The sequence below is a fragment of the Eublepharis macularius genome, chromosome 12 (genome assembly GCF_028583425.1).
Source record: "Eublepharis macularius isolate TG4126 chromosome 12, MPM_Emac_v1.0, whole genome shotgun sequence".
Taxonomy (NCBI): domain Eukaryota; kingdom Metazoa; phylum Chordata; class Lepidosauria; order Squamata; family Eublepharidae; genus Eublepharis; species Eublepharis macularius.
This window is the reverse complement of record NC_072801.1, coordinates 75,067,186-75,093,843: the sequence shown is the minus strand read 5'-3', so window position 1 is coordinate 75,093,843 and position 26,658 is coordinate 75,067,186. Positions and strand designations below refer to the sequence as shown.

At 45.6% G+C, this 26,658-nt stretch overlaps 1 protein-coding gene across 1 annotated transcript in view; it reads right to left on the bottom strand.

Moving 5' to 3' along the window:
- The window catches only part of LOC129338607 (cytochrome P450 3A21-like), a 39,856-nt gene extending 23,867 nt beyond the window's left edge, over positions 1-15,989 (bottom strand). The window contains exons 1-4 of the mRNA XM_054992971.1: positions 15,784-15,989; positions 10,152-10,245; positions 9,457-9,509; positions 7,814-7,913 (exon numbers count right to left, since the gene is read on the bottom strand). Coding sequence (XP_054848946.1) covers positions 7,814-7,913; positions 9,457-9,509; positions 10,152-10,245; positions 15,784-15,854 — 318 coding nt within the window. The 5' untranslated portion in view covers positions 15,855-15,989. The remainder of the gene's footprint in view (positions 1-7,813; positions 7,914-9,456; positions 9,510-10,151; positions 10,246-15,783) is intronic.
- Between the last annotated feature and the right edge of the window lie 10,669 nt (positions 15,990-26,658).

Here is a 26,658-nt window from a genome sequence, read left to right as displayed (position 1 = left end):
TAAACTTCAACAGGAAAGAAGAAACCTTAAGAATGAACAGAGCATGGTTTCCAGTTCTGAAAAACACCAGGCTAACAAAACATTCTATCCCCAACAATAGCCCTGTAGAGAAGATTAGCACATCAAGTACCAATCCATATGCAAAAGAACCTCCTCAGGATACAGGGAAGCCTCCCGCCATTAGCATTCCACACCCTAGGAAACTCTTACAGGATGACTCAGCTCAACCCCACCCCTCCTGAGTAGATACAAATGACCTACATCTTTTCCACACTGTGACACTGAGAGATCTCTGTCTTTTGGTGCTACACCTCTGAAGATACCAGCCACAGCTGCTGGCGAAACGTCAGGAACTACAATGCCAAGACCACGGCAATACAGCCCGGAAAACCCACAACAACCATTATCTAAGGGCTTTGTTTCTTGGTGGGGTCGCTTCCAGTGTGAGGCAGCTTTTAGAGTATGAGGCTAGGCCTGAAGAGATCTGGGTCCAAATCCCCGTGGCCATGAAGCAGGCTGGTTGTACTTGGTTACTCTCTTTCATTTTTTCAGAACAAAATTAAAGATCTTAAGAACTGAGCTTTGAGTCATGAAAGCCTATACCCTGGAGCATTTTGGATGGTCCCTAAGCTGCTATTGAGTCCAGTAGCACCTTTAAGAATAACCAATTTGGGTCGTGGCGTCGGCTCTGAACGGGATGGACGCGTTGTGCTGAAGCTCCGTATCAATTCCACCCCAGACCCCTAGTAAAACGCATTCTACTTCGTCCTGCTGAAATTGACATGAAGGGTAAGCAAGACCAGACATTCAAGAAACAAAATACCAAGGCAGTTAAGAGCCTACAAAACTATTTCCCGAGCTCTCAGGTGGAGAGTGCTGAGGGAGAAGCGGAGGGGGTGAGGGCCAACATGGCGGCCGCGGGAAGCTCCTCTGAGGCGCGAAAGTTACCGACCGTGTCTTATGACCCAGCCCTGAAAGCGTTACTAAAAGAGGTCGAAACTAGCTTTGCTGATCGACTCTCACTTATGATGGAACCAATCTCTAAACAAATTAATGAAATCAAGCTAGTAATGGAGACTGTAGCTCAGAGGACGGACCAAGCCCTGACCCAGACAGCGGCTTTAAAAGACGACGTTAAGCTCCTCCAGTCTGAGAACAGCAAAGTACAAAATAAAATCCTTGACACTGAATTTCAGCTAAGGAGCTACAATTTGAAATTCAGGGGGCTGGAGGAGGACTTTACAAATGGCACGGACCTTTCTACTTTTCTCTCTGACTGGCTGGCAAATGAGCTTCAGTTGCAGGAAGGTTCACCCATAGCCATTACTAAAGCATACAGAATTGGCGCCAAAAATAATGAGAGGCGGAAGGGGCCGAGGGATGTGGTGGCGATGTTTGCTGACTGGAAGATAAGGAAACAAATCCTAGAAATAGCCAGAGTGAAGAGATTCCTGACCTACAAAGGGGCGAAGATCAATGTCTTCACAGATCTCCCCCCTGAAGTACTGGAGAAAAGACGGCAATTCAAAAGTGTGACGGAAGGTTTCAGAGCTGCCCAAATTGATTACAGCTGGACCCGCTTCTCAACGCTTCGAGTCAGTATCAACGGACAGACTCACTTCATCTCTACACCTGATGAGGGTCGCCGCTTCATGCAGGAATTAGGAATTGAAATCGCCATGGAAACTGAAGCGGGCACACAGCGGAGGAAGCGTAGCATGCCCTTATCACCACAGAAGACCAGCAAGATGGCCGCCCGTGATGCCTGACCGAGAAAGAAGCTGTTCTGAATGTCATTTATGCTTGAAGTGGAATGTTTAAAGCACTTAATAGCCACTCACGTTTAAAAGGGGGTTGGGTGGGATTGAATGAGGGGTTTTTTGCCTTTTGTTTTTTTTTCCAGCTCCTACATACGGGCAGTCCTTTCTATTGGTCTGTAACCGAGGCTCAGAAGAGCTCTACTTGCTCTGAGCTTCTGAAGACTGCCTAGCAACGGGATAACCTTTACTTCTTTAGTGAAGTTCTCTTAGCTTTTACCTTAATTGCCCCATCAAACAAATACCCCAGTTGGTTTTATAGTGATCGATCATCTGGGAGGGGAGCTTCCACTGTGTCTACAAACCTAGCTGAGATTTCCCCTTTCCTAACTGATTAATCCCACTCTCCTAATATTAATTAACTCTGATATAAAATCCTGTGCTTCTATCAACTATCTGATTGATTTATTAAAAATATATCATAATAGGGGAGGGGGGGAGAACGTAGGAAGTCTTCTTAGTAATAATTACATTTTGTGGGTTTGACTTTTATTGATGAATATATGGGGCACTGGAGACACATAGTTAAGTATTCATAGTTCCTGTAGAGAAAACCCAATAGTATCTTCAACTGATTAATTATATATTAAGTAACTGATTACCTTATAGATACTCGCAGGGCTTCTCAAATTAGTAAAGAGAAGGAATCTGGGGTTTTATCAACTATTCTAGTATTTATCTCCAATCAATTTTAACTATCCTGATTAAATAAGGGGAGGGGGAGGGGGTCTTTTATTGAACGGGGTTAACTCATTGTGTATTATCTTTGAACGTTTGGGGGGGAGAAAGGAGCACTAATACTAATTAATTTCTGAGGGATCATATCTTATTGATTATCATTGAAAGCACTATATATATATATACACGTATTAACTTAATCTAATAAGGATTTGCCCACGGGCTCTTCTATCAATTTTCTATTCCATATCAGAGTAAATACTCAACAAGAATATACAGCTTTCCATATAGGTACAGAAAAGGTAATTTGGTGTTGCATTAATTAATTCAATATTTATTTTAAATCAATTTTGATTATACTGATTGACTTAGAGGAGGGGGAGGGGGATTGTCTTATATTGAGGAAGTTTACTTTACAATCTGCTGACTGCGAATTCCTATCGCGTGAAAGGGTTGAAAGGGTGCTTGCCTAACAATAGTTGTTTGGTGTGTAACTTGACAACTGAAACGATTTACTGTTGATTTCTCAAGTTATGATGCTATATAGTAGAGCTTAAAGCATAGTAGTTTCTCCTTAAATCTAATTTGTTAGTGAAACTTGACTGTCACAACGGTGTATATTGGTGTTGGCACACTGGTGTTGACAACGTATTGCTTTACCTGCTTTCCCTTCTTTGGCTACGTTAAGCTACTTGTGGCAATACACGCGACCCAATAGCTTGCACTACTCTGATAGTATCACTTTGGCCTACACAACCTCACACTTCTCCGACGGGGTTCCTAAGCTAATTGGCAATGGCTGCGCGAACCGGACTACATATTGTCACCCAAAATTTGAGAGGGCTCAATAATCTTGTAAAAAGGAAACGAGTGCTATCAAAATTAGCAAAACTTAATGCTGATGTTGTTATGATTCAAGAAACTCATCTGCATGCGCTGTATGATGACGAACTCAAAGCCCCCTGGATTAAAATGCAGTTTCATGCGAAGGTCTCCTCGAAGGCACGAGGAGTGGCGATACTGTTATCCAAACAGACTCAATTTGTGCACAAGGCTAGTCTAAAAGATCCAAGGGGAAGATACATATTCATCAAAGTTTTGCTGAATGATCAGAAGATTACCTTAGCCTCGCTTTAGGCGCCTAACGCAACCCAGATAGATTTCTTAACAGACACATTACAGAAATTACAGGACTTTCAGGAGGGACCAGTGATAATAGGTGGGGATCTAAACTATATAGTGAATCACAAATTGGATAAATCATCCTTTAACCACACTACTACTAAGCCCGAAAAGAAGCTTTACTCTGAGTCTTCTGACTCGAAGCTATTGTCACTCTTCAATCACTTCCACCTAACTGACGTCTGGCGGGAGAAAAATGGATTGCTTAGGGATTACACCTATTACTCCTCCCGACACGATGTATACACGAGAATCGATTACATTCTTATGTCAACAGACCATATTGATAAGGTGAGCCGCTCAGAGATAGGTAGCATAGAATACTCAGATCACGCCTGGGTGGACTGTAGGGTGCACCTAGCCTCTGAGTATCCTAAAGAAAAGTACTGGACCTTTAATAAAAACCTCTTACTTAGCGACAAAACCACTGAAACAATAGAACAATATATTAAACAATATCTAGAGGAGAACCAAACAGGACAAACTTCAGCACAAACGGTGTGGGATGCACTCAAAGCTGTGCTGCGAGGGAGATTGATAGCACTTTCAGCGTCTCTTTATAAGGTTAAAACACAACAGAAACTAGCCCTGATGGACAAAATTAGCACTCTAGAATGTCTACACAAAAAGAATGGTAGTAAACGAATTTATAAACAACTACTGCATGAGCGCAAATCACTAGAGGCACTAGAATCACAGCAAATCCAGAAAAATCTTTTATACTTAAAGCAAAAATACTGGTACCACTCTCCTAAATCTTTAAGATACCTATCATGGAAGGTAAAAGACAAACAGATTAACAGGCATATCAGGCTTATCAAAGACTCTAGTAATCGGGTACTCACTAGTCCTACTGAAATAGTAAAAGTGTTTAGAGATTTTTACGCCAAATTGTACGCGTCAACCAAGCCAGACAAAGAGAAAATTAAACTTTATCTCTCCAAACATAAGAACATTAAAAAATTAGCAGACGCCCACAAAGTGATAATGGACAGTCCTGTATCCACCGTTGAGCTTCTCGCAGCCATCAAAAGCTTGAAACGTAACAAGGCCTCGGGGCCTGATGGCTTCCCGGTAGAATTCTATCAGAAATTCGCGGCTACATTGCATCAGCCCCTGCTTTTAGCTTGTAATGACGTCTTTATGTCAGGCACCTTACCTGGGACGTGGTCAGAGGCAAACATCACCTTAATCCCCAAGGAGGGCAAAGATCTTTCAAACCCTGGCTCATATCGGCCGATATCGCTTCTAAACGTAGACTACAAAATCTTTACTTCAATTCTGGCAAAAAGGCTGAACTCCTTTATAGGGCAATATATTAGTAGAGATCAAATTGGCTTTATCCCCGATAGAGATATTTCAGAAAACATTTATAAAGCCTTAAATATCTTGACTCATAGTAAACATTACAATCAACAACTACTGTTCCTATCCCTAGATGTGGAAAAGGCATTTGACTCTCTTGAGATCACTTATTTAACAGAGCTTCTATCCCACATGAATTTTGGTTCTGACTTTCAACAGGTAATTCAAGCCATTTACGACTGTCCCCGGGCAAAAATCAAAACCAATGGTGTCTCCTCGCATTCGCTCACCCTTTACAGGGGCACCCGCCAAGGCTGTCCTCTATCCCCCATCCTCTTTGCTCTAGCGGTCGAGCCCCTAGCTGAAGCTATACGAGCCAATGAGCACATCCATGGCATAAAAATCAATAACATCACCCTTAAATTGTGCCTCTTTGCAGACGACATCTTACTATTTCTCTCTCATCCTTTGAACTCTCTAAAGCACCTCCACGCAGAACTAGATCAATTTGACCTAATCTCAGGGCTAAAGGTCAACAAGAACAAGTCGAGCTTACTCCCCATAAATTTGCCAGATCTGTTGAGCAGCAAGATCAGACAGCTCTTCCCGTACCATTGGGCCCAATCTCACCTACATTACTTAGGCATCAATATCCCCCAGAACCCAGATCACCTACTCCGATTGAATCACCAACTGATAATGAAAGACATTAAGAGCACAATATTCAAATGGAACAAACAGACGTTATCTTGGTTTGAGAGGTACAATTTGATTAAATCCTTCATCCTGCCAAAACTAATATTCCTTTTCCGAATGATCCCAATAGATATCCCCCATCACGTACTGGGACAATGGCAAGCAGCTCTTAATAGGTTTCTTTGGGATCATAAGCGTCCCAGAATAGCTTTCAAGATCTTGAGGACCAAACGCTGTAATGGGGGATTCAACTTCCCTGACATTGGTATGTACTACACAGCAGCTAGGCTGACGGATATAGCTCAAATCCTACATCACAACACACACTTTGACTGGATGGATGTGATGCATCCGCAACATCAAACCCACACGATTGGTGAGCTGTTCTGGACTCATGCCACCCACCGTCCCGCCTCGCCGAGCAGAGGCATCTTCCTCAAGGCGCTCTTAAAGGTATGGGACAGGCATAAATCTAAACTGATCCCTAAAATCTCCAGATTCTCGCTAGTGACTTCGCATGACGGGGTACCACCCCGAGATACTAGCACAGTCTCGAGATCCTGGGAGAGCCTTAGGAACAAAAGGTTGATAGATATAGCATCTAACTCTGGCATCTTAAACAGGGCAGAGCTAGCCTGCAAATTAGGTAGGGAAGTCCCGTGGTACCTCTACTTTCAGCTAACCTACTTCGTGCGAAGCCTGGAGATAAAGCAAGTCCTTTCCAAATCTAGGACGGAGTTTGAGATGATTCTTGAACCCAACTCACTTACCCGCAAAGGACTTCTGTCCAAAATCTACAACTTGCTGATAAACTCCCATACTAAGCAGAATGTGACATTGAAAGAGAAATGGCAACTAGATTGTGGGGTGGACATCGCACAATCTGATTGGGAGCGGGTTTGGTCCTCCAAATTATTGCGCACCCCGATCATCAATACCAAACTGCAAAATTACAAAATTCTCCACAGGTGGTATCTTACCCCGCTTCAGTTGGCAAGAATATATCCCAGACGGTCCCCTCTTTGCTGGAAAGGTTGCGGTGAACAGGGGACCTTTATACATGTATGGTGGGGATGCCAGTCCATTCAAGGATTTTGGCGCATGGTTTTCAATGAAATCGCGATTATCACCTCCCACGTTATCCCACCTAGCCCTGAACTAGTCTTTCTGGATATCTGGACTGATTCCACTATACCAAGCCAACGGAGGGACTTAATACGTACACTCCTGAACGCTGCCAAGAATGCAATCGCAATCAAATGGAAGTCACCTGTCCCCCCCGGCCTACACATGTGGTATAGGATGGTATGGGACCATCTTATAATGGAAAAAATAACTGACAGAGTGCAACTTAGTACAAACCCACTGAAATCTTCTGACTTTGCTGCCAAGTGGTTCCCTTTCTTAGATCATCTAGCCAGAAATGAGCTGTTGGCATCGCAGTTGCCCTTTCAGGAAATCATACAACCAGAAGTGTGAGGTCAGGGGGCCATTGTGATACAAGAGTAGTCACGTCAGCTTGCTCATGAGATGTAGTTCAACTAATATCCTTTCCTGTACTTTCGCATTTTGTATAATGTATGTTAGATAGAATATATATACTGGATATAGCCTCTTATGTCCCAGTTGTACTATGGAAATAGTTTTGTATATTGTTATCTGATATGTTCTCCTACAGTTGATATTGTTATGACTTGTTGTTGATAATAAAAATCTTTTATAAAAAAAAAAAAAGAATAACCAATTTTATTGCAGCATAATCCTTCAAGAACCACAGCTCTCTTCATCAGATGCATCTGATGAAGAGAGCTGTGGTTCTCGAAAGCTTATGCTACAATAAAGTTAGTCTTAACGGTGCTACTGGACTCTATTATTTTGCAACTACAGACTAACATGGCTAAGTCCTCTGGATCTAAGGTGCTATTGGACACAAATGTCACTCAGCTACTATGGACCAATATGGCCACCCAACCGGAAACTACCTTCACTTTTTCAGTCTCTCCTATGTCACAGATTTGTTGTGAGGATCAAAAGAAGGAGGGAGAAACTATGTCCTGTGACCTCTTCAGAGGAAGGGTGAGAGAAAAATGCACTAAATGAATACCTAGTGATTGTATACCATTTAAAAGACTTACCCGCCTGTTGGTGAAGACGGAATAGCACTCCTTCACCAACACTACTTTAATGATGGCTGGATCCGTGACAGCCAACACAGGCATTCGACCATCATAAAACCTAGAGCAAACATGCAGGAAATTAAATTGAGCAGTACACCACTGGTAACCAAATGGACCACAGTGGAAATTCTTGTCTCAAAAATAAGAGCCTACAACAACCACGGGTCATTTTTTACATTAGATGCTCAACAATGCCTGCAACATATGCACTGCAGGTGGGTGCAGTTGCTCATTTGATCACAGTATTGGCAAATACACTTCATTATGTCCTTTCTTGGTTGGTATTACATGGGGACGGCCACCTTCTGTACTCTCCGTGCTTCAGATTGCAGCCCTGGGAATGGACAATTATATAATATAGTCGATGCCATTTAATAATAAGGGCGTTATTTTATGATCTGAGGGTAACTGGAACTGTACACAGCATTTAATTCCATCCTTGGTGCCCTGCTTTCTTTTCTTAAGTATTGCTTTTTTCAAGCATATTGCTTTCTTTTCTGAATCTTGTTCCCCTTTAAAGAACACTGGCATCACCTTTAATGGTGACAGATGAAATGAAGTTCATTTGACCATTCCTAAATACTTTTAAAAATTTTTGTTGTAACCACCTCTGAGCCTGCTTGCAGGGAGGTGGTGGTGGAGAGTGCCCTCAGGTCATCACCGACTTATGGCTACCCCTGGTGGGGTTTTCATGGCAAAAGACTAACAGAGGTGATTTACCTTTGCCTGCCTCTGCAGTCTTGGTCTTTGTTGGAGGTCTCCCATACAATTACTAACCAAAGCTGACCCTGCTTAGCTTCAGAGATCTGATGAGATCAGGATCACCTGGGCTTTGCAGATCAGGGCAGAACTGAGTGGACTTACTGTCAAGTATATTTAGGGCTGGGATGTTTTGTCAATTTTCTTTCCACTTCCCTTCCACCTTCATAGTATGGATATAAGCATAATATACGAGTTTTTAGTTGCTTAATATTCAATCAGGCTTTTAATTAAAAGTCATCTTACTCAGACCTCAATGCAGGCCAATGAGTATAGTGCCCATTGATTTGTCCTACCTTGAAATTCATCGGGAAAGAGTGGATTATTTAAACTGTGATGTGAAAGATTTCATTTAAGGAATTAGAGCTTATATTCAGACTGGGGAAACGTTTTGAAAATGTTCTCAATCCATAAAGATGGAATTTTTAAAATTTCACCCACCTGAGCTATCCAACTCCAGCAATGGAAGATTGCCTGTTAGGTTTTTTTTTTCAAGCTCACTACAGCCTTTATTATTTTTAAGGTACAGATCTCCTACAGGTAACTTGTATAGGAGCTCTTATTAAAGATAAACTTGGTGACCCCTGGTTAAAAGATAACTAGAAAAAGAAAATCCCTCTTGGAATTGGAGAAGATAGGTAGTAAATTAAAGAAGTTCTTATTTGTTTAAAGAAGGCATTCATTATAGCCAAAATGGTCTCAAATAATAAACGTACTGTTTTGCCAATTAAAATTTGTCCCTTCTAATTAACCACCTAGAGTTTTAGTCAATTGATCAACTGACCAAACCAATTGTGCCTTACAGCATTAGGAGTCCCCCCTCCCCCCCCAAGCATACTCACCCCCAGACTTTTCCATATTTTCTATGACAGTCTTCATCAAACTTCATTATCCCCTGCAAAACACATTTTAATTTTCCGTTGAAAGTTCAGCATGGCATGTAACTAGACGCACACAGGGGGTGGCCAGGTCTCAGGGTTTGCCTCTAATAGTTCATGGGTTAACCTCCTTTTCAGAGTTTCTAGGGAAAGGAATGAAATATAGAGTGTGGTCCCAGAACTAAAGAGCGAGTTCTGAGAGTTTTTGCTGTCAGCTGCACCCCTATGTCATGAGCAGGGCTTTTTTTCAGCTGGAACTCAGGGGAACGGAGTTCCAGAACCTCTTGAAAATGGTCACATGGCTGGTGGCCCCACCCCCTGATCTCCAGACAGAGGGGAGTTTAGATTGCCCTCCACACTGCTCCAGTGGCGCGGAGGACAATCTCAACTCCCCTCTGTCTGGAGATCAGGGGCGGGGCCACCAGCCATGTGACCATTTTGTCTGAGGGCAACCCACTGAGTTCCACCACCTCTTTTCCCAGAAAAAAAGCCCGGGTCATGAGGCTCTGCCTCTGAGCCACCTGTCACATGATGGCTCTGCCACCCCCACCCCACCCTGTCGACCTAACGGGTGACATCCTCTGTGAAGCACTGGTAGGCTCCACCCACATACATCCAGACTCCACCCCCTAAGGTCATCTGTCAAGGTCTGAACTTACATGGCGACAGAATAGTATCGTTCCCAAGAAAGGGATGGGTCTTGGTCCGGGGATACCGAGCTTCTTGAAGACACCATAAGGCCAGATCCCATATCTGTAAAACAAATGTGAAAATTATATATAGTGAGATGCCAGAAATGTCTGAAAGTACTTGTTGCAGTTGTGGGTGCCTAAGGAAGCAAAGAGGTATTGAATCACCCAACCCTCGGGCAATCTTATGCTCCAGTTACTCAGATCGCAGTCCCTTTTGAGTTAGTTGGTGGTCCATGTCACACACAAGTGTGCATCCCTTTGTGGTTGCAACATCAAATGGAGACGTAACAGCTGCAAATGAGCCAGAAACCAGATCAACTTGTCAAACACAATGTTTCGGTCAAATGCTGATCTCCACTTTGGGGTCAGGAAGCAATTTTCATCAAGCCAGTTTGGCCAGGGATCCTGCCACCTTCTGGGCATGGAACAGGGTCGCTGGGGGTGTGGAGGGATTAGTTGCACATTTCTTGCATTGTGCAAAGGGTTGGACTAGATGACCCTAGATGTCCCTTCCAATTCTATAATTCTATGAAATTATGTGTGTCTGTGTGTGGGGGGAGGGGTACCATGGCAATCACACCTGTGTGGGGGGTGGAGAATGGGGGCTTCAGTTTGATCCCTGTCAGCTGAATTACTGGCTAAGTGCTGAGCTCATCTGCAGTGTGTTACTGCCGTGTGCTGTCTGCTTGAGTATTGTGCTGTCTTCCTTATGACTCTGGGCTTGGAACCCTTTCCCTGTGGCCACACTAGGAGCAAACCTTCCCTTTTCTTTGAAAATGCAACTCACACAGCATCTCTTCCCCAAAACAAGCAGCCAATCCTGGCTTTTGTCTGTGCCAGGCAGTGCTTTAGAAGATCCATAGCCTTTCTTCTTAAGAAGCTACTGCCTCTGAAACAGGGGCGATGCTTGGCCCCTAAGCCTGCAGCATCCATTTTGCGATCAGCTCTGCCCCATGGTGGTTACCCTTGTGGTACTGCTCTCTTCTTCAAAATTCCCAGGTGCCCACATGTTCACCAAGGTTGTAAATCCCTGATTCATACATTCAGCCATCACCAGTAGCCAAGAGGTGTGCATGCATGTGCGAATCAGCCTCTTAGTAATACAGTTTTAGGGTTTCAAGATGCTCATAGTATTGAATAGTAACTAAAGAAATTACTCAAGGATGGGGGGGGGGGGTGCGAAGTATGTTCCAGAGGATCAAAGGAGGAGATGGCAAGGAGTCAGTTTTGAAGATGGGTAGCCTTGTTTGCCTGTAGCTGTAGAAAAGAGCAAGAATCCAGTAGCACCTATAAAACTAACAACATTTGTGGCAGAGTATGAGCTTTTGTCACCTATGTGCTATGTCAGACTGCGTTGCGGCTAATGAATCACACCAGACACTAGTTTGGGTTAGAAATGGCCACAACTTTATTGATTACAGCTGGATGGAGCATTGGCCTGGCATCTGGGCACGGATCCCCATTAGCATCAGAGGCCTGGCTGCTGACCGATGCATCACCCACCAGCCTCCCGCGGGCACACCTCAGCCCACGTTGTTCCGTCGCCGGCCCTGCCTGGCGACCCTTGCTTCCAGAGCCATTGGGGTGAGCAGTCCCAAAGGCCCGCTCACCCTGTTGGGATCCGGCCCAATGCCTCAAAACTGCCAAACCCATAAAGTTGTGACAGTGCCCCCCAATAGTCCTTAATCAGCGGAGGGTGGGAGGGTGACTCGCTGCTCCTGCAGATGCTCGGGTGGAATGGCACTGACCATGCAGCTGGACCAGCGCAGGACGGACGCTCCTCCTCCTCCAAGTAATCCCGCCTCCACTGCATCCTGCATCTGGTGACAACCCAGCTTGCCAGTAAGTCATCAAGCTTCCTTTTTTGAGTCACAGCTCACTTCTTCAGGTACCTATGACTCACAAAAGCTCATATGCTACCCAAAATTTTGTTAGTCTTATAGGTGCTACTGGACTCTCGAAGGGCTCTGTGACTTCACCTATGACCTGGACCTGGGATCTCTTCTGAGCAAACAAACTTTGGCTTGAGGATTGTTGGAGGGGATTTTAAACTTAGCATCAGAAGTAGGGGGATTCTTGACTATTTAACGCTCTGCTGTGACTTTTAGCTGTGTGAGGCTGGAGGACAGGGCAGAATTGGAGATGCCAGTGCTGAGCGCATTGACCCTTTCGTAAGTGTGTCACTGAGGAGGAAGACAAAGCCAGCCTTCTGGCTGCAGTTGATAAAAACAAAGTTGTGTTCAATTTTAAGTTAAATTAGCATAGCCATTTGAACTGCTGGCACTCTATCCCTTAATATACAAAAACACAGCCTTGGGATAAAAGATCCTCAAACCCTTACCCAGAGGCAACAGAGTTGCTATTGCTAACTTGGGAATTAAGCATTAACTCAGGGAAGGGAAAATGTTCAGCACCCCCCCACACACACACACACCCCACTCCCACCTCTAGCTGCTTTGTAACATTGTTTCATAAGAGCCATAGCTGATAAAGCCTGGATGTCTGCTGTTTTTGCAGAAATCTTCAGAGAGAGAGAGAACCCTGGGGTAAAAGCAATCATTACACAAAGAAATAGTTGCCCCAGTAAAAGCAATTTTAGCAAACATTTTAAAAGAGGGTGGGGGAACACATTGTTTTCTAGGTTCATTCCCAGCACCAGGCAAGAAGACTGAAAAAGGCTGGGGGAGGGGAGCTGAGAGAAATAAAAATGCTGCCTACATATATTTATTGCTGAACTGGAAGTTATGCTCCAAACGGTGTTTTCATTAAGGAGGTTCTTCATTTTGGGTTTAAGATTTCCTCCTCCGTCCCCTATTCTTTTCCGTCCCTTCTGGCACTTTTGCTGTCAGGTTAATTGAAGGAATTGTTAACCTAGCTGTAGCTCAGGCTGGGACAGTTAGAAGATTTGTTTTGCTTGCATAAGGTCTCAGGTTCAATCTTTGGCTTAAAAAAACAAACAAACAAGTAGTAGTAGAAAAGAGCAAGAATCCAGTAGCGCCTATAAGACTAACTAAATTTGTGGTAGGGTATGAGATCTCATGAGTCACAGCTCACTTCTTCAGATACAGCTGCAATGTGAGTCCATTTGTCTTTATAGCTTGGAGAGTGGAGTGATTTCAGAAGCCAAATGACAACAGCTGGTAAATCACAATAGCAGGTGTGATTGGATAGGGTGGGGTATGCAGAGGGGTAGTGGATGTGGAGAAATCAGCATTGGTAATGAGACAGGAAGCCTAGGTCTCAGTTCAGTCCAGGACGATGCATTTTCTTGAGCTTCACTATCAGTTGCAGTTTGGCAAGCTCTTTCTAATCTCCCTTTGAAATTCCTCTGTAGGATAAGTGCTACTTTTTTGGTCAGCAACTGAATGTCCTAGAAGGTTAAAATGTCCCCCCACTAGTTTTTGAATGTTTTGGTTTCTGATGTCAGACTTAATGCCCATTAATTCTTTGTCTAAGGGACTGGCCAGTTTGTCCAATGTAGAGGATGGAAGGGCATTGCTGACATGTGATGGCATTAACAAGTAGTAAGTGATGTGAAAGACCTCCACTGACCCTGGAGAGATGCTGCCAGCCAGAATAGAAAATTCTGACCTTAACAGGCCAGTGATCTGACTAAGAGCCAAGCTACAAGTGATGAATGACACTCAAATGGCAAGTGAACAGACTCACATGCATTCCTCCCTGTTCACTTGCCATTCACTTGATCACATAGTGATCAGCTGGAGTACAAGTGAATGGCAAGTGAACAGGGACGAATACACGTGAGTCTGTTCACTTGCCATTTGAATGTCATTCATCACTTGTAGCTTGGCTCTAAGTATAGGGCAGCTTCATGTGCCAGGTTCGATCTGCGGCCTCTCCCATTCAGACTCATGAACCACAGCCACATGAGTATTGTAAAGCACAGGAAGGTTGTGGCATGATTATCAATCAACACATGCATTAGGAAAATGCCCTATTGGTTTTTATATGTGCACTCCAGCAGTGGTGGTGGAGAGTGCCACCAAGTCATAGCTGACTTCTGGCAACCCCTGATGGAGTTTTCATGGCAAGAGACTAAAAGAGGTGGTTTGCCATTTCTTGCCTCTGCAACTCTGGTCTTCGTTGGAGGTCTCTCATCCAATTACTAACCAAGGCCAACCCTGCTTAGCTTCTGAGATCTGGCAAGATCAGGCTTACCTGGACTATCCAGGTCAGGGTCTCCAGCAGTGGAAGAGGCAGTAAAAGGGATTTCGAGGTAGAGGCTCTCAAATTGTAGGTCAGGACCCCAAAAGGAATCACAAAATTCCCACAGGGGGTTGTGAGTAGAGATGGGCGCGAACAGCAATATGAACTAAAAAAAGCTGTGAACAGCCCAATCTACGGTTTGCAAACAAGCTGTTTGTGAGGCCCCATTCTAAATGAACAGGTGGTTATTGCAAGCCTCGTTCATTGCTGTTCGTCAAGCCAGACACTCTGGCACCTGCAATCAATTCCCTTGGCAACTTAGGCAGGGATTGTCTGAACTCTGTCTGAACTCCTGCTGTTCCCCTAGAAACCCCAGTCTAAGCCCAATTTAGCTTGATAGGCAGGTCTTCCTTTCAAGGGTGGAGCTCTAAATTTGTTACAACAAGGGAGCAAAGAGCAGGGTGCAGGGGGGGACCCAGCTCTGACTTCGCAGACAGTGGAAAGGGAGAGAGACAGTTGCTGTTGGCATTTTGAATTTTCTTTGTGTATGGTGGGATAGGGATCTACCCGTTCAAGTTCCAGGGATGCTGCCAGGCTCTGGGCCAAGCTATTATTTATTATTGGTACCTTTTCTGGTGCCTGCTCAGGTCAGGTTTCTGGGAGTGGTGCAGGAGGGATCTTGACTTGGATGATGACTGGAGGTGAGCCTGCTGGCCCCCATCGAATAGCCAGCCACGATGAACATGTTTATGAACAGGGCCATGTTTGTGGTTGTTCATGAGTCCCTGTTTGTGGATGGCAATGAACAACGAACATCATGTTCGGTTTTTTTCTGTTCGTGCCCATCTCTAGTTGAGAGTCCAGGAGGGAGGGGGAGGAACAGGGTAAACTGGGAGAGAAGGCTCTGGGATTCTCAATGGCAAACTTGCACAAGATGTGAAAATGATCCAAAATATGGTATGTGCCTCAATACTGGTTTACATCTCTTAAAGCTAAACATGGGGAATGTATCAACTTGTTCTGCACCAGCTGATGTCAGATTCTTGTGTTTTATGTTGGGGAGGGGGAATGTAGTGTAACGGTATTTTACAAGTGGATCCCAAAAAATTAGACTTAAGAGTGAAATCCTAAGCAGAGTTATGTGAGCTTAGACTGGAGTAACTCTGCTTAGGATTTCACTGAAAGTTTAGACGTGGGTCTCTACTTCAATAAGTTGAAGAACTACTGCTTCAATGGCATGTGTTAATTTGGTGTGGGCATCTAGGCAGCCACTGCAGGAAAAAGTAGAGAGATAGACTACAGGCTTGATCTAGTATAAAGCAGCTTCTATTGTTTCAGAGATGGCAAATAAGAGACAGACCCTAAACTTTCCAGGGGAGAGAGGTCAGGAAGAATGCAAGAGGCTGTGAATAATATGTCAATTTTTACTTACAGTATCAGTAGACTTATAAATGCAGTTAGAAACACCCAAGTCTCCACAGAGAAATCTGGAAGGAGGCCCATCGTAGCGCCGTGTCTCTGATTTCTCTCAGTCTGTGTTTCCTCTTATGACCTTTGAAATGGTAGGCACTCTTGGAAGGCAGAGATGATAAGAGATCATTTGTTGTTTCTGTTCTTATCAGCTTCAGGAAACTTGGTGACTGAATGAGTTGGTGACTGAATGAGTGGCCATTTATGTGCTGTGAAAGGGGTGGAACCCCCCCCCCCGCCGCCAAAGAGGGGGAAATAAACTAAGCTGCGAAGGATTGTGCAACTGGCATCTAATCTCTGGAGATCATAAGACCTCACCAAAAAAATATTGACACATGACTAAAGAGTCAGCAGTTTTAATATTACGTAATCCGATTATTGTAGACTTGCTATCATATCCAGATATGAACCGCCCGCCTGTTTTAAGTCAACTGAGGATGGGTGTGAAATCTAGTACAAAGTATTTCTGGTTCAGAAGGCCTCGCTGATTTCCTATAATGGTCATTTCATTGGTATGCAACCTTTTATGGTTTTTACCTGGGGTATTGTACTTGTCCTTGATGCGTGTGTCTCAGCCTTTATTGGGAGCCAGAATGATATAGTGGATAAAGAGACCTGGGTATAAGTAGTGAGTCTCCCTTTAAAAAAAATCTTGAACTGATTTTTTTTTAATTGCCTTTTAAAATTGAAGGCTGTACATGGCAGTTAGGTAGAGGGAATATCGTTGCATTGAAAGCACTGTTATCACACAGGAAGAAGTGTAATCATGTAAATAGATGTGTCTGAATCATTTGGACACACATGAATAGCTCAATAGTCAGCTTCTCAAATCTGACCATTGCTGTATCAAACCCGGTGTTTTGAATCTGTCAATGGCAGGAGCACCAGAAAGAGGCAGAGGAGAAAAATTACATTCTGGTACGAAGACCCTTCAAGGGAGCAGAGGTGGTGGGTATGGAAAAGAAAGGAGCTGTGAATAGGAAGGGGAGTGAGCATTGAACGTTGATCAGAGAAAACGAGCAAGGAAGCTGTGAAATTGGAAGGTGGAAGACAGCAGCTGTGATGGGAGGTGTCCATGGACAGTATGTATTGGAGACTAGAGAGACCTGGGGGAGATTCTACAATTCTAGTCTCCAAACACATCTGGTTTTGGAGTTACCACTATCCCATCCCTATACGTTGTGTGTGTGTGTGTGTGTGTGTGTGTGTGTGTGTGTGTGTGTGTGTGTGTGTGTGTGTGAAAGAGAGAGAGAGAGAGAGAGAGAGAGAGAGAGAGAGAGAGAGAAAGACTCTGAACACCCATTGGCACCTGTGTGGTGGTGGAGAGTGCCCTCAAGTCATTATTGGCTCATAGCAACCCCTGGTGAGATTTTCATGGCAAGAGACTAACAGAGGCGACCTGCCTGTGCAACCCTGGTCATTGTTGGAGGCCTCCTATCCAGTTACTAATCAAGGCTGACCCTGCTTAGCTTCTGGGATCTGACGAGATCAGGCTCACCTGGGCTATCCAGGTTAGGGCATTGGCATCAGTAATCCTATAACATAATTCAGTAAGTGTGTTTCCAATGACTCACTGGAGCATGCGCAGTCAGGGTGAACCTCTGCAGGCTCAGAAGGGCATGCAGGTCAGCTCCACCCTCGCCCGCCCGATTGGGACAGTGACAGCAAGAGGCATGCCTGGCTGGCCTGAGCTCTGCCTCCCAAGGCTTTCCAAATGTTCTATAGGCTGTGGGTGGTGGTGGGGGAACGTGGCTTGCTGGTGCTCCCCTCCAAGCCTCACCCTCACCCTTCGATTTGCCACTGGCGGGGGGGGGGGGGGAACCTGTGGGGACCAGGTCTACCATCTATAACGTCCCATGGCTGGTAGACCTGGCTTCCGGAGTGCAGTGGCCAAGTCTACTCACCATTTTTAACAGACGAGTAGAAATTGCTTCCAGAGACGCAGAGGCCATGTCTACTCACCATGTCTTTGCAAGCCAAGTAGACATAGCCTCTGGAGTGTTGCCGTCTATCTGCCATATGTTTAAAAGGTGAGTAGACCTTGCTTCCAGAGCTGCAGGGGCCAGGTCCACTCACCATGTCCTTGCAAGGCCAGTAGACCTGGCTACCAAACCCATGGAAGCCAGGTCAATCTTACTATATAATTGAGTAAGCATATTTCAGACAACTCACTTTGTACCCTGGTGCACCACTAGAGGGTGCTGCCATGGAGGGATGCCTAGGCAAGGCACCATGTCCCTACAGAAAACATGCCATGGTGGGAAGCCCAGGCTGGGAGCAGGATGGGAGCAGGTGGCAATGCCTGCCTCCCGCCTTCACCCAGCTGGTATTAGAAGTGGAGCAGGTGGCAATGCCCACCACCCAACTTAACCCAGCTGATATTAGGAGTGGAGCAGGTGGCAATGCCCATCCCCACCCCCCAGCTAGTAATGCCCATCCCCCAGCTAGTAATAGGAGCAGAGCAGGTGGCAATGCCAACCCCCTCACCTTAACCCAGTTGGTATTAGGAGTGGAACAGGTGGCAATACCCTCTCCCCACCTTAACCCAGCTGGTATTAGGAGCGGAGCAAGTTGCAAACAAACACTAATGTGCATCGAAAGTGCATTACTCCATGTGTGTGGAAGCAGCCTACCTGTAGCAGCAGAAAAGACCAAGAGTCCAGTAGAACATGAAAGACTAACAAAATTTGTGGTAAGATCTTAGCGTTTGTGAGTCACAGATTGTCGAGACAAGACAAGGAAATGACACTCAACAGAAAGAGAGGTGCTGACCTCATGTTCCTATCTGACTATCCCTTGCTGCCTCCTGTAAAGTCTTCTCTTTCTCTTTGTACACCAGACATTTATACGTCAGGCATGTTTAAATTGGTATTGGTGTGCCAGAAAAACGCGACTGCATTGTGGTTCAAAACAAAAAAGGGGGGCAATGACATGTAGTTTCTAGAAATGCCACGCCTACTGACTTGGCTATCACCAATGAGACTATGAAGTATTTCGATTCTGGGCCAAGCTAAAAGGAACAAATGACACTTGAACGGCAAGTGTATTCCTCCCTGTTCACTTGCCCTCCACTCAATCCACTTGCCATTCAAGTGTCATTTGTCACTTGTAGCTTGGCCCTCAGAGAGTGGGTTTGAGCATTGAGACTGAAATACTACACATCCCTTGGTTTCTAGGATGAATTTACTAAATTGGTCAGTCTGTCTCCTCAGCCTCTTGGGTGTGGCTGGCATGAAGTATTCTGCTATAAAGCACACTTCTGGGAAAAATGCAAGGAAATGCGGCTGGCCCTGGTTCCAGCAGCAAGTAAGAGAAGGAGAGTAAGATATGGTGAGTACAGCCAACTGTGATTGGGGGCAGAAACTTAATAGCATAAGATCTGTTGAGGCCACCTCAGAGGTGGCCTGAAACTGGACGAAATTGTCACACATTTGGCTAGCCATCATTAAGTACGACCACCAGCTCCTCGTTGGGAAATTTCTGGAGATTTGTGCATGAAGCCCAGGGAGGGAGAGGTTTGAAGAAGAAAGAGGCCTCAGCTAGGTACCATGGCATAAAGTCCACCCTCCAAACTAGTCATTTCCTCCAGAAGAACTGATCTCTGTATTCTGGTAATCTGGTGTAGTACTCAGAGATCTTCAGGCTCCACCTTAAGGTTGGCAAGTTCACGATTATGTTATGTGTTATGTGTTATGTGCTATCAAGTCACTTCCAACCTATGGTGATCTTATGAATGAAAGACTTCCAAAATGTCCTATCATTAGCAAACTTGCTCAGATCCTGCAGACTGGAGGATGTGGCTTCTTTTATCAAGTCAAACCATCTCATTTTAGGTCTTCCTCTTTTCCTACTACCTTCAACTTTTCCTCGCATTATTCACTTTTCCAGAGAATCTTGTCTTCTCATCTTACTATATAATTGTGTTTCAGACACTCACATTATACCCTGGTGCACCACTAGAGGGCAATGCTGCAGCAGAAAGCCCGGGTAACTCACCATATCGCACCAGAAAACATGATGTGGTGGGAAGCCCAGGCAGGGAACAGGAGCGGAGCAGGTGGCAATGCCCTCCCCGTGCCTTAACCTGGCTGGTATTAGGTGCGGAGCAGGTGTCAATGCCCATCCCCCACCTTAACACAGCTGATATTACGAGCGGAGCAGGTAGCAATGTCCACTCCCCCTTCAGACAGCTGGTATTAGGATTAGAACAGGTGGCAATGTCCACCACCAACTTAACCCAGCTGGTATTAGGAGCAGGTGGCAATACCCTCCCCCTTCAGGCAGCTGGTATTAGGAGTGGAGCAGGAGGCAATGCCTTCTCCCCACCTTAACCCAGCTGGTATTAGGTGTGGAGCAGGTGGCAATACCAGACCCTGCCTTAACCCAGCTGGTATTAGGAGCAGAGCAGGTGGCAATACCAGCCCCTGCTTTAAACCAGCTGGTATTAGGAGCATAGTAGGTGGCAATACCAGCCTCCGCCTTAACCCAGCTGGTATTAGGAGCAGGTGGCAATACCCACCCCCTTCAGGCAGCTGGTATTAGGAGTGCAGCAGGAGGCAATGCCTTCTCCTCACCTTAACTCAGCTGGTATTAGGAGTGGAGCAGGTGGCAATACCAGATCCTGCCTTAACCCAGCTGGTATTAGGAGCAGAGCAGGTGGCAATACCAGCCCCCACTTTAAACCAGCTGGTATTAGGAGCAGTAATAATAATACAAAAGGTGCACCTAATCAACTCCTCAACCAACAGCACCTGCCAATAAGTATAAACAATGTCACAATTGAATATGAAAACATACTACAATCATTATAAGAATTATTCCATCAATTTAAAGTGCTCAGTGCCAAAATGATTTCTTATACAGTAAATTCCAATTATACAATCATTACAATACATAAATTACAGATACAAAAATTAAATATCAACCGTGTCCCTTTAAGGGAGTCCCGCAGGGAAGAAATTTTTTTAAACCTCAAGGTTATCTTTGTTCTTGACATCAAACCCTGGAGGCTCCCTTGTAAAGTGTGGAGTAATTTTCCAACATGCAGTCTATGGTGGACGAAAGAAACAACCCAATGGGCCTGGAAACTGTCCCTTGGCAAAAGGACAGAAGATGAACTGAATAGTTGGTGTATGACTGAAATTGACAAAGTTCGTTCTTCTCTCTTCTTTCAATCAGGCGGATATCAAGGAAGGACCGAGAACCTGCTGGGGGCTCCCCCGGCCCCCAGCGGAGCCGGTGGCAATACCAGCTGGTATTAGGAGCGGAGCAGGTAGCAATGACTGCCTGCTCCGCTCCTAATACCAGCTGGTATTGCCACCGGCTCCGCTGGGGGCCGGGGGAGCCCCCAGCAGGTTCTCGGTCCTGCCTTAACCCAGCTGATATTGGGAGCAGAGCAGGTGGTAATACCCACCCCTGCCAGCCAGCTGGGATCAGGAGCAGAACAGGTGGCAGTGCTGCCCCCCCCTAACCCAGCTGATATTATGAGCGGAGCAGCTGGCAATGACCCCCCTTCACACAGCTGGGATCAAAAGCAGAGCAGGTAGATATGTCCAGTCTCGCCTTAACCCACCCAGTATTAGGAGAGGAGCAGGTGCCAATGCCCACCTCCCACTTTAACACAGCCGGTAATAGGAGCAGAGCAGATGGCAATGCCCGCCCCCTTCACCCAGCTGGGATCAGGAGTGGAGCAGGTGCCAATGCCTACCCAGTGCCTTCACCTGGGTGGGATCAAGCACAGAGCAGGAGGCAATTCCCTTCTTCCATCCACCCAGCCGGGACAAGAAGTGGAGCAAGTGAAAATGCCCGCCCCCTTCAACCAACTGGAATAAGGCACTGAGCAGGTGGCAATGCCCATTCCATCTTCACCCTGTTGGAATCAGGAGCCAAGCAGGCAATAATCTCTACCTCTCTTCAACCTGCAGGAGCAGAGGAGGTGGCAATGCCCATACCCCCTTCAACCAGTTAGGATCAGGAGTGGAGCATGTAGCAAAGCCTACCACCCGCCTTCACCTGTTGGGATCAGGCAAGGCACAGAAGGTAATGCTTGCTCCTCCCTTCTCCCAGCAAGGTGCAGGTGGCAATGCCTGCCCCCCCTTCACCTAGCTGTAATCAGGTACAGAGGAGAAAGCAATGCCCATTTTCTCTTCACCCGGCTGGGATCAGGAGTGGAGAAGGTGGCAATGCCTGCAACCCTTTACCCGGCCTGTATCAGACATGCAGCATTTAGCAAAGCCCACTGCCCCTTCATGTTGCTGAGATCAGGTGTGGAGCAGGTGGCAATGCCCACCCCACTCCTTCACCTGCCAGGATCAGTGACGGAGGAGGAGGGAATTCCTGCCTGCCCACTCTCCCCTTTCTAGAGCCCATTGTATTTTCCCCCACAAGGGGCTTTGTTTCTAGTGATGTGACTAAAGTACAATAGCCTTAGTCTTCTCATTTTAGCTTCTAGGCAGAATTCAGGCTTGATTTGATCTAGTACCTACTTATTTGTCTTTATGGCCATCCACGGTGTCTGCAAAACTCTCCTCCAGCACCACATTTCAAATGAATCATTTTTTATCCTGTCAGCTTTCTTCACTGTCCAACTTTCACATCCATACATAGTAGTGGGGAATACCATAGTCTGGATTATCTTGATCTTGGTTCCCAGAGAGACATCTGTATTTTAAAGGATTCTATCTAGCTCCTTCACAGCTGCTCTTCCAAGTCTCAGTCTTCTTCTATTTTCTTCATTGCAGTCTCCGAATATGGGTAGCAGTTTTTATCTGTGGAAGAGGCTGTAGAATGAAGCGACTGCTGGGCAGCGTAGCCACAATGCCACTGGCACGAGACGAGAGGGAAACTGCTCCATTTCCTCCACCATGAGCTTCAGGAGAGGAGCCCCACCCAGCCAAAGCCCTTCCTTCTGTGCCCCCTGCCCAGGCTCATTTGCCTCCACACCAGCCTTGCCCCCCCTCCCAGCTGCACTCTTGCCCTTTGATGAGTCAGCAAGCTTTCTTTACACCATTATGAATTACCACCTTTGCAATTTCTATCACAAGGTAATATTTGTGATAGCATGATGTAATAGTGTAAACAACTCATCCTGAAACAAGTAGAGGTATGCTTTCACCAGTGCCCAGAAACCTAACGGGACATAGATTCATGGTTTTGATCAAACACAGCCTCCTATGTAGAAGGGAAAAACCTGGAGGTAAATTTTTTCCACACACTATCCACAACAGTGGGAGAGTCCTCTCTTTTAATTCCTCTTGCTGCTAATGCTACAACAGCAATGATTGTGGAAAATGATGCCACCGTAGAAGAATTCACATAGAAGATTCCTATAATCCATGACATTGTTGTGTGACACTGCCCAATGATTGTCTCAGGAGTTTGCAAATGATGAGACACAGAATATTGCTTTGTGTTGTGTGCTTTGTTCACAGATTAGAGAGAAAAATATACATGTTCTTGAGAAGCAGTCTGAAAAGCACCACAGGAAAGTTAATCAACCTTAAGGAGAAAATGAGCATTGTGTGTTCTTCCAATCCTATAACATAATTCTCCTAGCGTCTTTCCAATGATGTACATTTATACTGGTGCACCTGCGCGGGCATACCAGGATAAAAAGGGCACTATGGAATGCTGCCTCTGGAGGGCACTATGGAGGCAGATGGCCAGTCGAGTCTGCCCAGCTCTCTGCAGCCGGGCTTAGTAGCCCAGCTGGAGATGGAGGAGGAAGGCGGTGGTGGTGTGGGAAGGGCGGCGCGTCTGCAAGTCCTGGTGGAGCCCGCATGGGGGTGAAGCAACCGCCACCCTCTGACCCTGGCCGGAGCCGGGATCACTTTCAGCAGAGCTGGGGTGATGGGGTGGGGTGAAGCGCCTGCCGCCCCGTCAGTCCTGCTGGAGCCGTGCCGTGCTGGTCTCTGCGGAGCCCAGTGGGACAAAGCCCCTGCAACCCGGCGGGCCCCATTGGAGCTGGGCCACGCCGTGCCGCACAGGGAGCAACATGGCCCAGATCCAGTGGGACTCACAGGGCGGCAGGCGCTTCGTTCCTCGCTCCGTCACCCCATCTCCGCCCAGTGAAGGGAGGAGAAGGAGAGCGCCGTGCCTGCAAGCTCCGGAGGAGCCGGGACGGGGGAAGTGCCCACCACTATCTAAGCCCTGCTGGAGCCGGGGTGCACCCCTCCAGTGGGAATCACAGGGAGGTGGGTGCTTTGCCCCTCTGCCCCATCGTCCCAGCTTCACTGAGAGCAGCAAGGTGCGGCCCAGGTTCCCAGGGTGGGGGGCTTTATAGAGCCTGCTGTATTTTTTTGCACAATGGGCTTTGTTTCTAGTAAATCAATAAAATGAAAATTGGGCGACTGTTTTTTTTTTCTCTTTCTCCTGCCCTTTGGTGCACAAGTACTCAACTAGGCGCAGAGTTCTTCTAGAGCAACCTGAGCACGACAATTTATTGTGTAATGAGGGAGGTTGGCAGAGGTCAGTACCAGAGGGTGACCTTCTGTCCTATCTCTGTGTAAACAGAGGAAAATAATCTCGTGGTGCAAAGAGTGAAACTGTTGCTTTCTGGACTTCTGAAGGCACTATTTAAATCACTACCAACTAACAGTCATTGAGCAAGACTGATGTGTTTGCAGGGCATCTGATGTGAAGTTAGATCTGATCAGAGCTAAAGCCCGCAGGAGAAAGCAGATGGATGAAGGCTAGGTCTATCAACAGCTAGTACTTTTGTTAGCTAAATCGGACATCCATGTTCAGTGAAAGAGCATATCTGAATACTTGATGCTGGGGTACAAACAAGAGCAGAAGGGTGTATTAACCTGAACTCTCCAAACGCATAAGGCTGGCCACAGTAGGAAACAGAAAGCCAGACTACTGTGATCTGGTCCAGAAGAATAGTCCTTAGATTTTGGTCCTGAGATTGTGAAGAACTTCCAGGGACAGAGAGTTCTACAATCAGTAGAAGTCTGACTGAGGGACAAAACTTCTAGATGAACCAGATTAGAGATCGGGTGTGTTAACTCTAAGGTTTTCTTGGTCTAAACAAAAGTAACTTGAGATAAATTACCTGTCTCGCCTCCTTAATGGCCCTCAGGACAGGCATATACTACTATTTGGGAGGCCATTTTGGTTGCCTTTTTGATCATATCTAACATATCTAACATCCAACCTCACTGGTGTGTAAGGCACCTGTGATATATGCACATACTTGGGGAAAAAATAACCTAAGTTTCTTTCAGGTCTTGCTAGGTACTTCTGCAAACACTGTATCACTCAGGTGCATGAGATAAAGATGTTTTTATTAAAGAAAGATACCAGTATCAAGATACCATGACAGTGGAATTGGCTGGAATGCCTAAAGGTAGTGACATAAGGTCAATTAGCGGTTGATGTCTCCACCCCCACCCCCCATGGAAATAAAAATCAGTTAGGAGTTTTGGCGCGCAGTGCCTGGGAAAAGGGGAGGAGGGAATATGGAAGCTTAGTTCAGTCTCTGTGTTGGATTCAAGGTCGGGTATCCAAGCTTTGGCAGAAACTCACAATCAAAACACCTTGCCTGCAAGACAAGCAGTTAGCAACAATGCAACAGAAATCAGGTCTTACTCTGCATATACTCAGAGGCATATTACTCTAGCAAAGAACACTTAATACATGACAGATATGCTGGAACCATTTTGGTTGCCTTTCTGATCATATCAAACACCAAACCTCACTAGTGTGTAAGGCATCCGTGATATATGCACAGATTTGGGGAAAAATGACTTAAGTTTCTCACAGACAGGGGGTTGGAGGCAACAGATACTTAGCTGCTCATTTGGGTGTCATTCTGGATATGCAGGGTTTCTATGGATGTGCCACCTTTGTAGCAGGCTCTCTTTTGTCACTTTTGCCACCTGCACAGGGCACGGACTTAAGAATTAGGCCTAGGAATGGTCATAGTAAACCTTCAGGGTTAATTTCCACCTCATATATTCCAGATGAAAGAGTACTGCCATTTGCCTAACAGAACTTGTATCGGACAACAGACCCTGGCTGTTATTTTGGATTGCATTGACCTTTGGCTCCTCTAAAGTCAGTGCCATCATTACAAACTAAGATGCAAAGGAGGATTTCTTGTCCCACAGCAATTGGACCTGGAAAAACAAGTGAAGAACTAGTGAGACCAGAAATAATTCTGACTTTGCTGAGCTAATTATCTCCCTCTGCAATTACCCACTTCAGCATAACATGTTCACCTAACTAAAGCTCCAGTGATTTTGCAGAACTTATTAGAAAAATAATATTTTAAAAATCTGAGATATATAAATTGCGTTGTCACTGAGAACTGGGAGAAGGCACGGCAGGATTCTGTTGATTTGAACCTCACATTTACTTTGATGAACCACTTTTAAATTTGTCATATTTGCAAGTTCAGCAGGTCGCCCTTCTAGGATGGTGAGGCTAATGGCGTGGCTGCTTCTATTGCCTTTTATCTCATGCAAAATAGAGAACAGGAAGAGCTCTAAGGAAGAACCCGTTCCTATTCCACACGAGTGGTACCAGTCAGGGAACCTCCTAGTTGGTCAAATTGCTTCTCAGCTTGTTTATAGTCTTCACACATTACATTTCAAAGAACATCCTTCTCAGAACTTGTTTAATGATGGAGTGTAAGATTTTCTTCCCTTCCTTCATAATGCAATCGGGCAGCTCTCAGATTCTAACAACTGCGTGCAGAAGTGTTAGAGTGTCCCAAGTTTAGAAGTGGTAGGCCTGGCTAACTCCAGCATTTCTCTTTTACATTCTTGTGCATTCAGCTTGTTTTGCACAACTTCTCAGTTTTCGTCTCCCATAAGCAAAGCAAACTCCATTT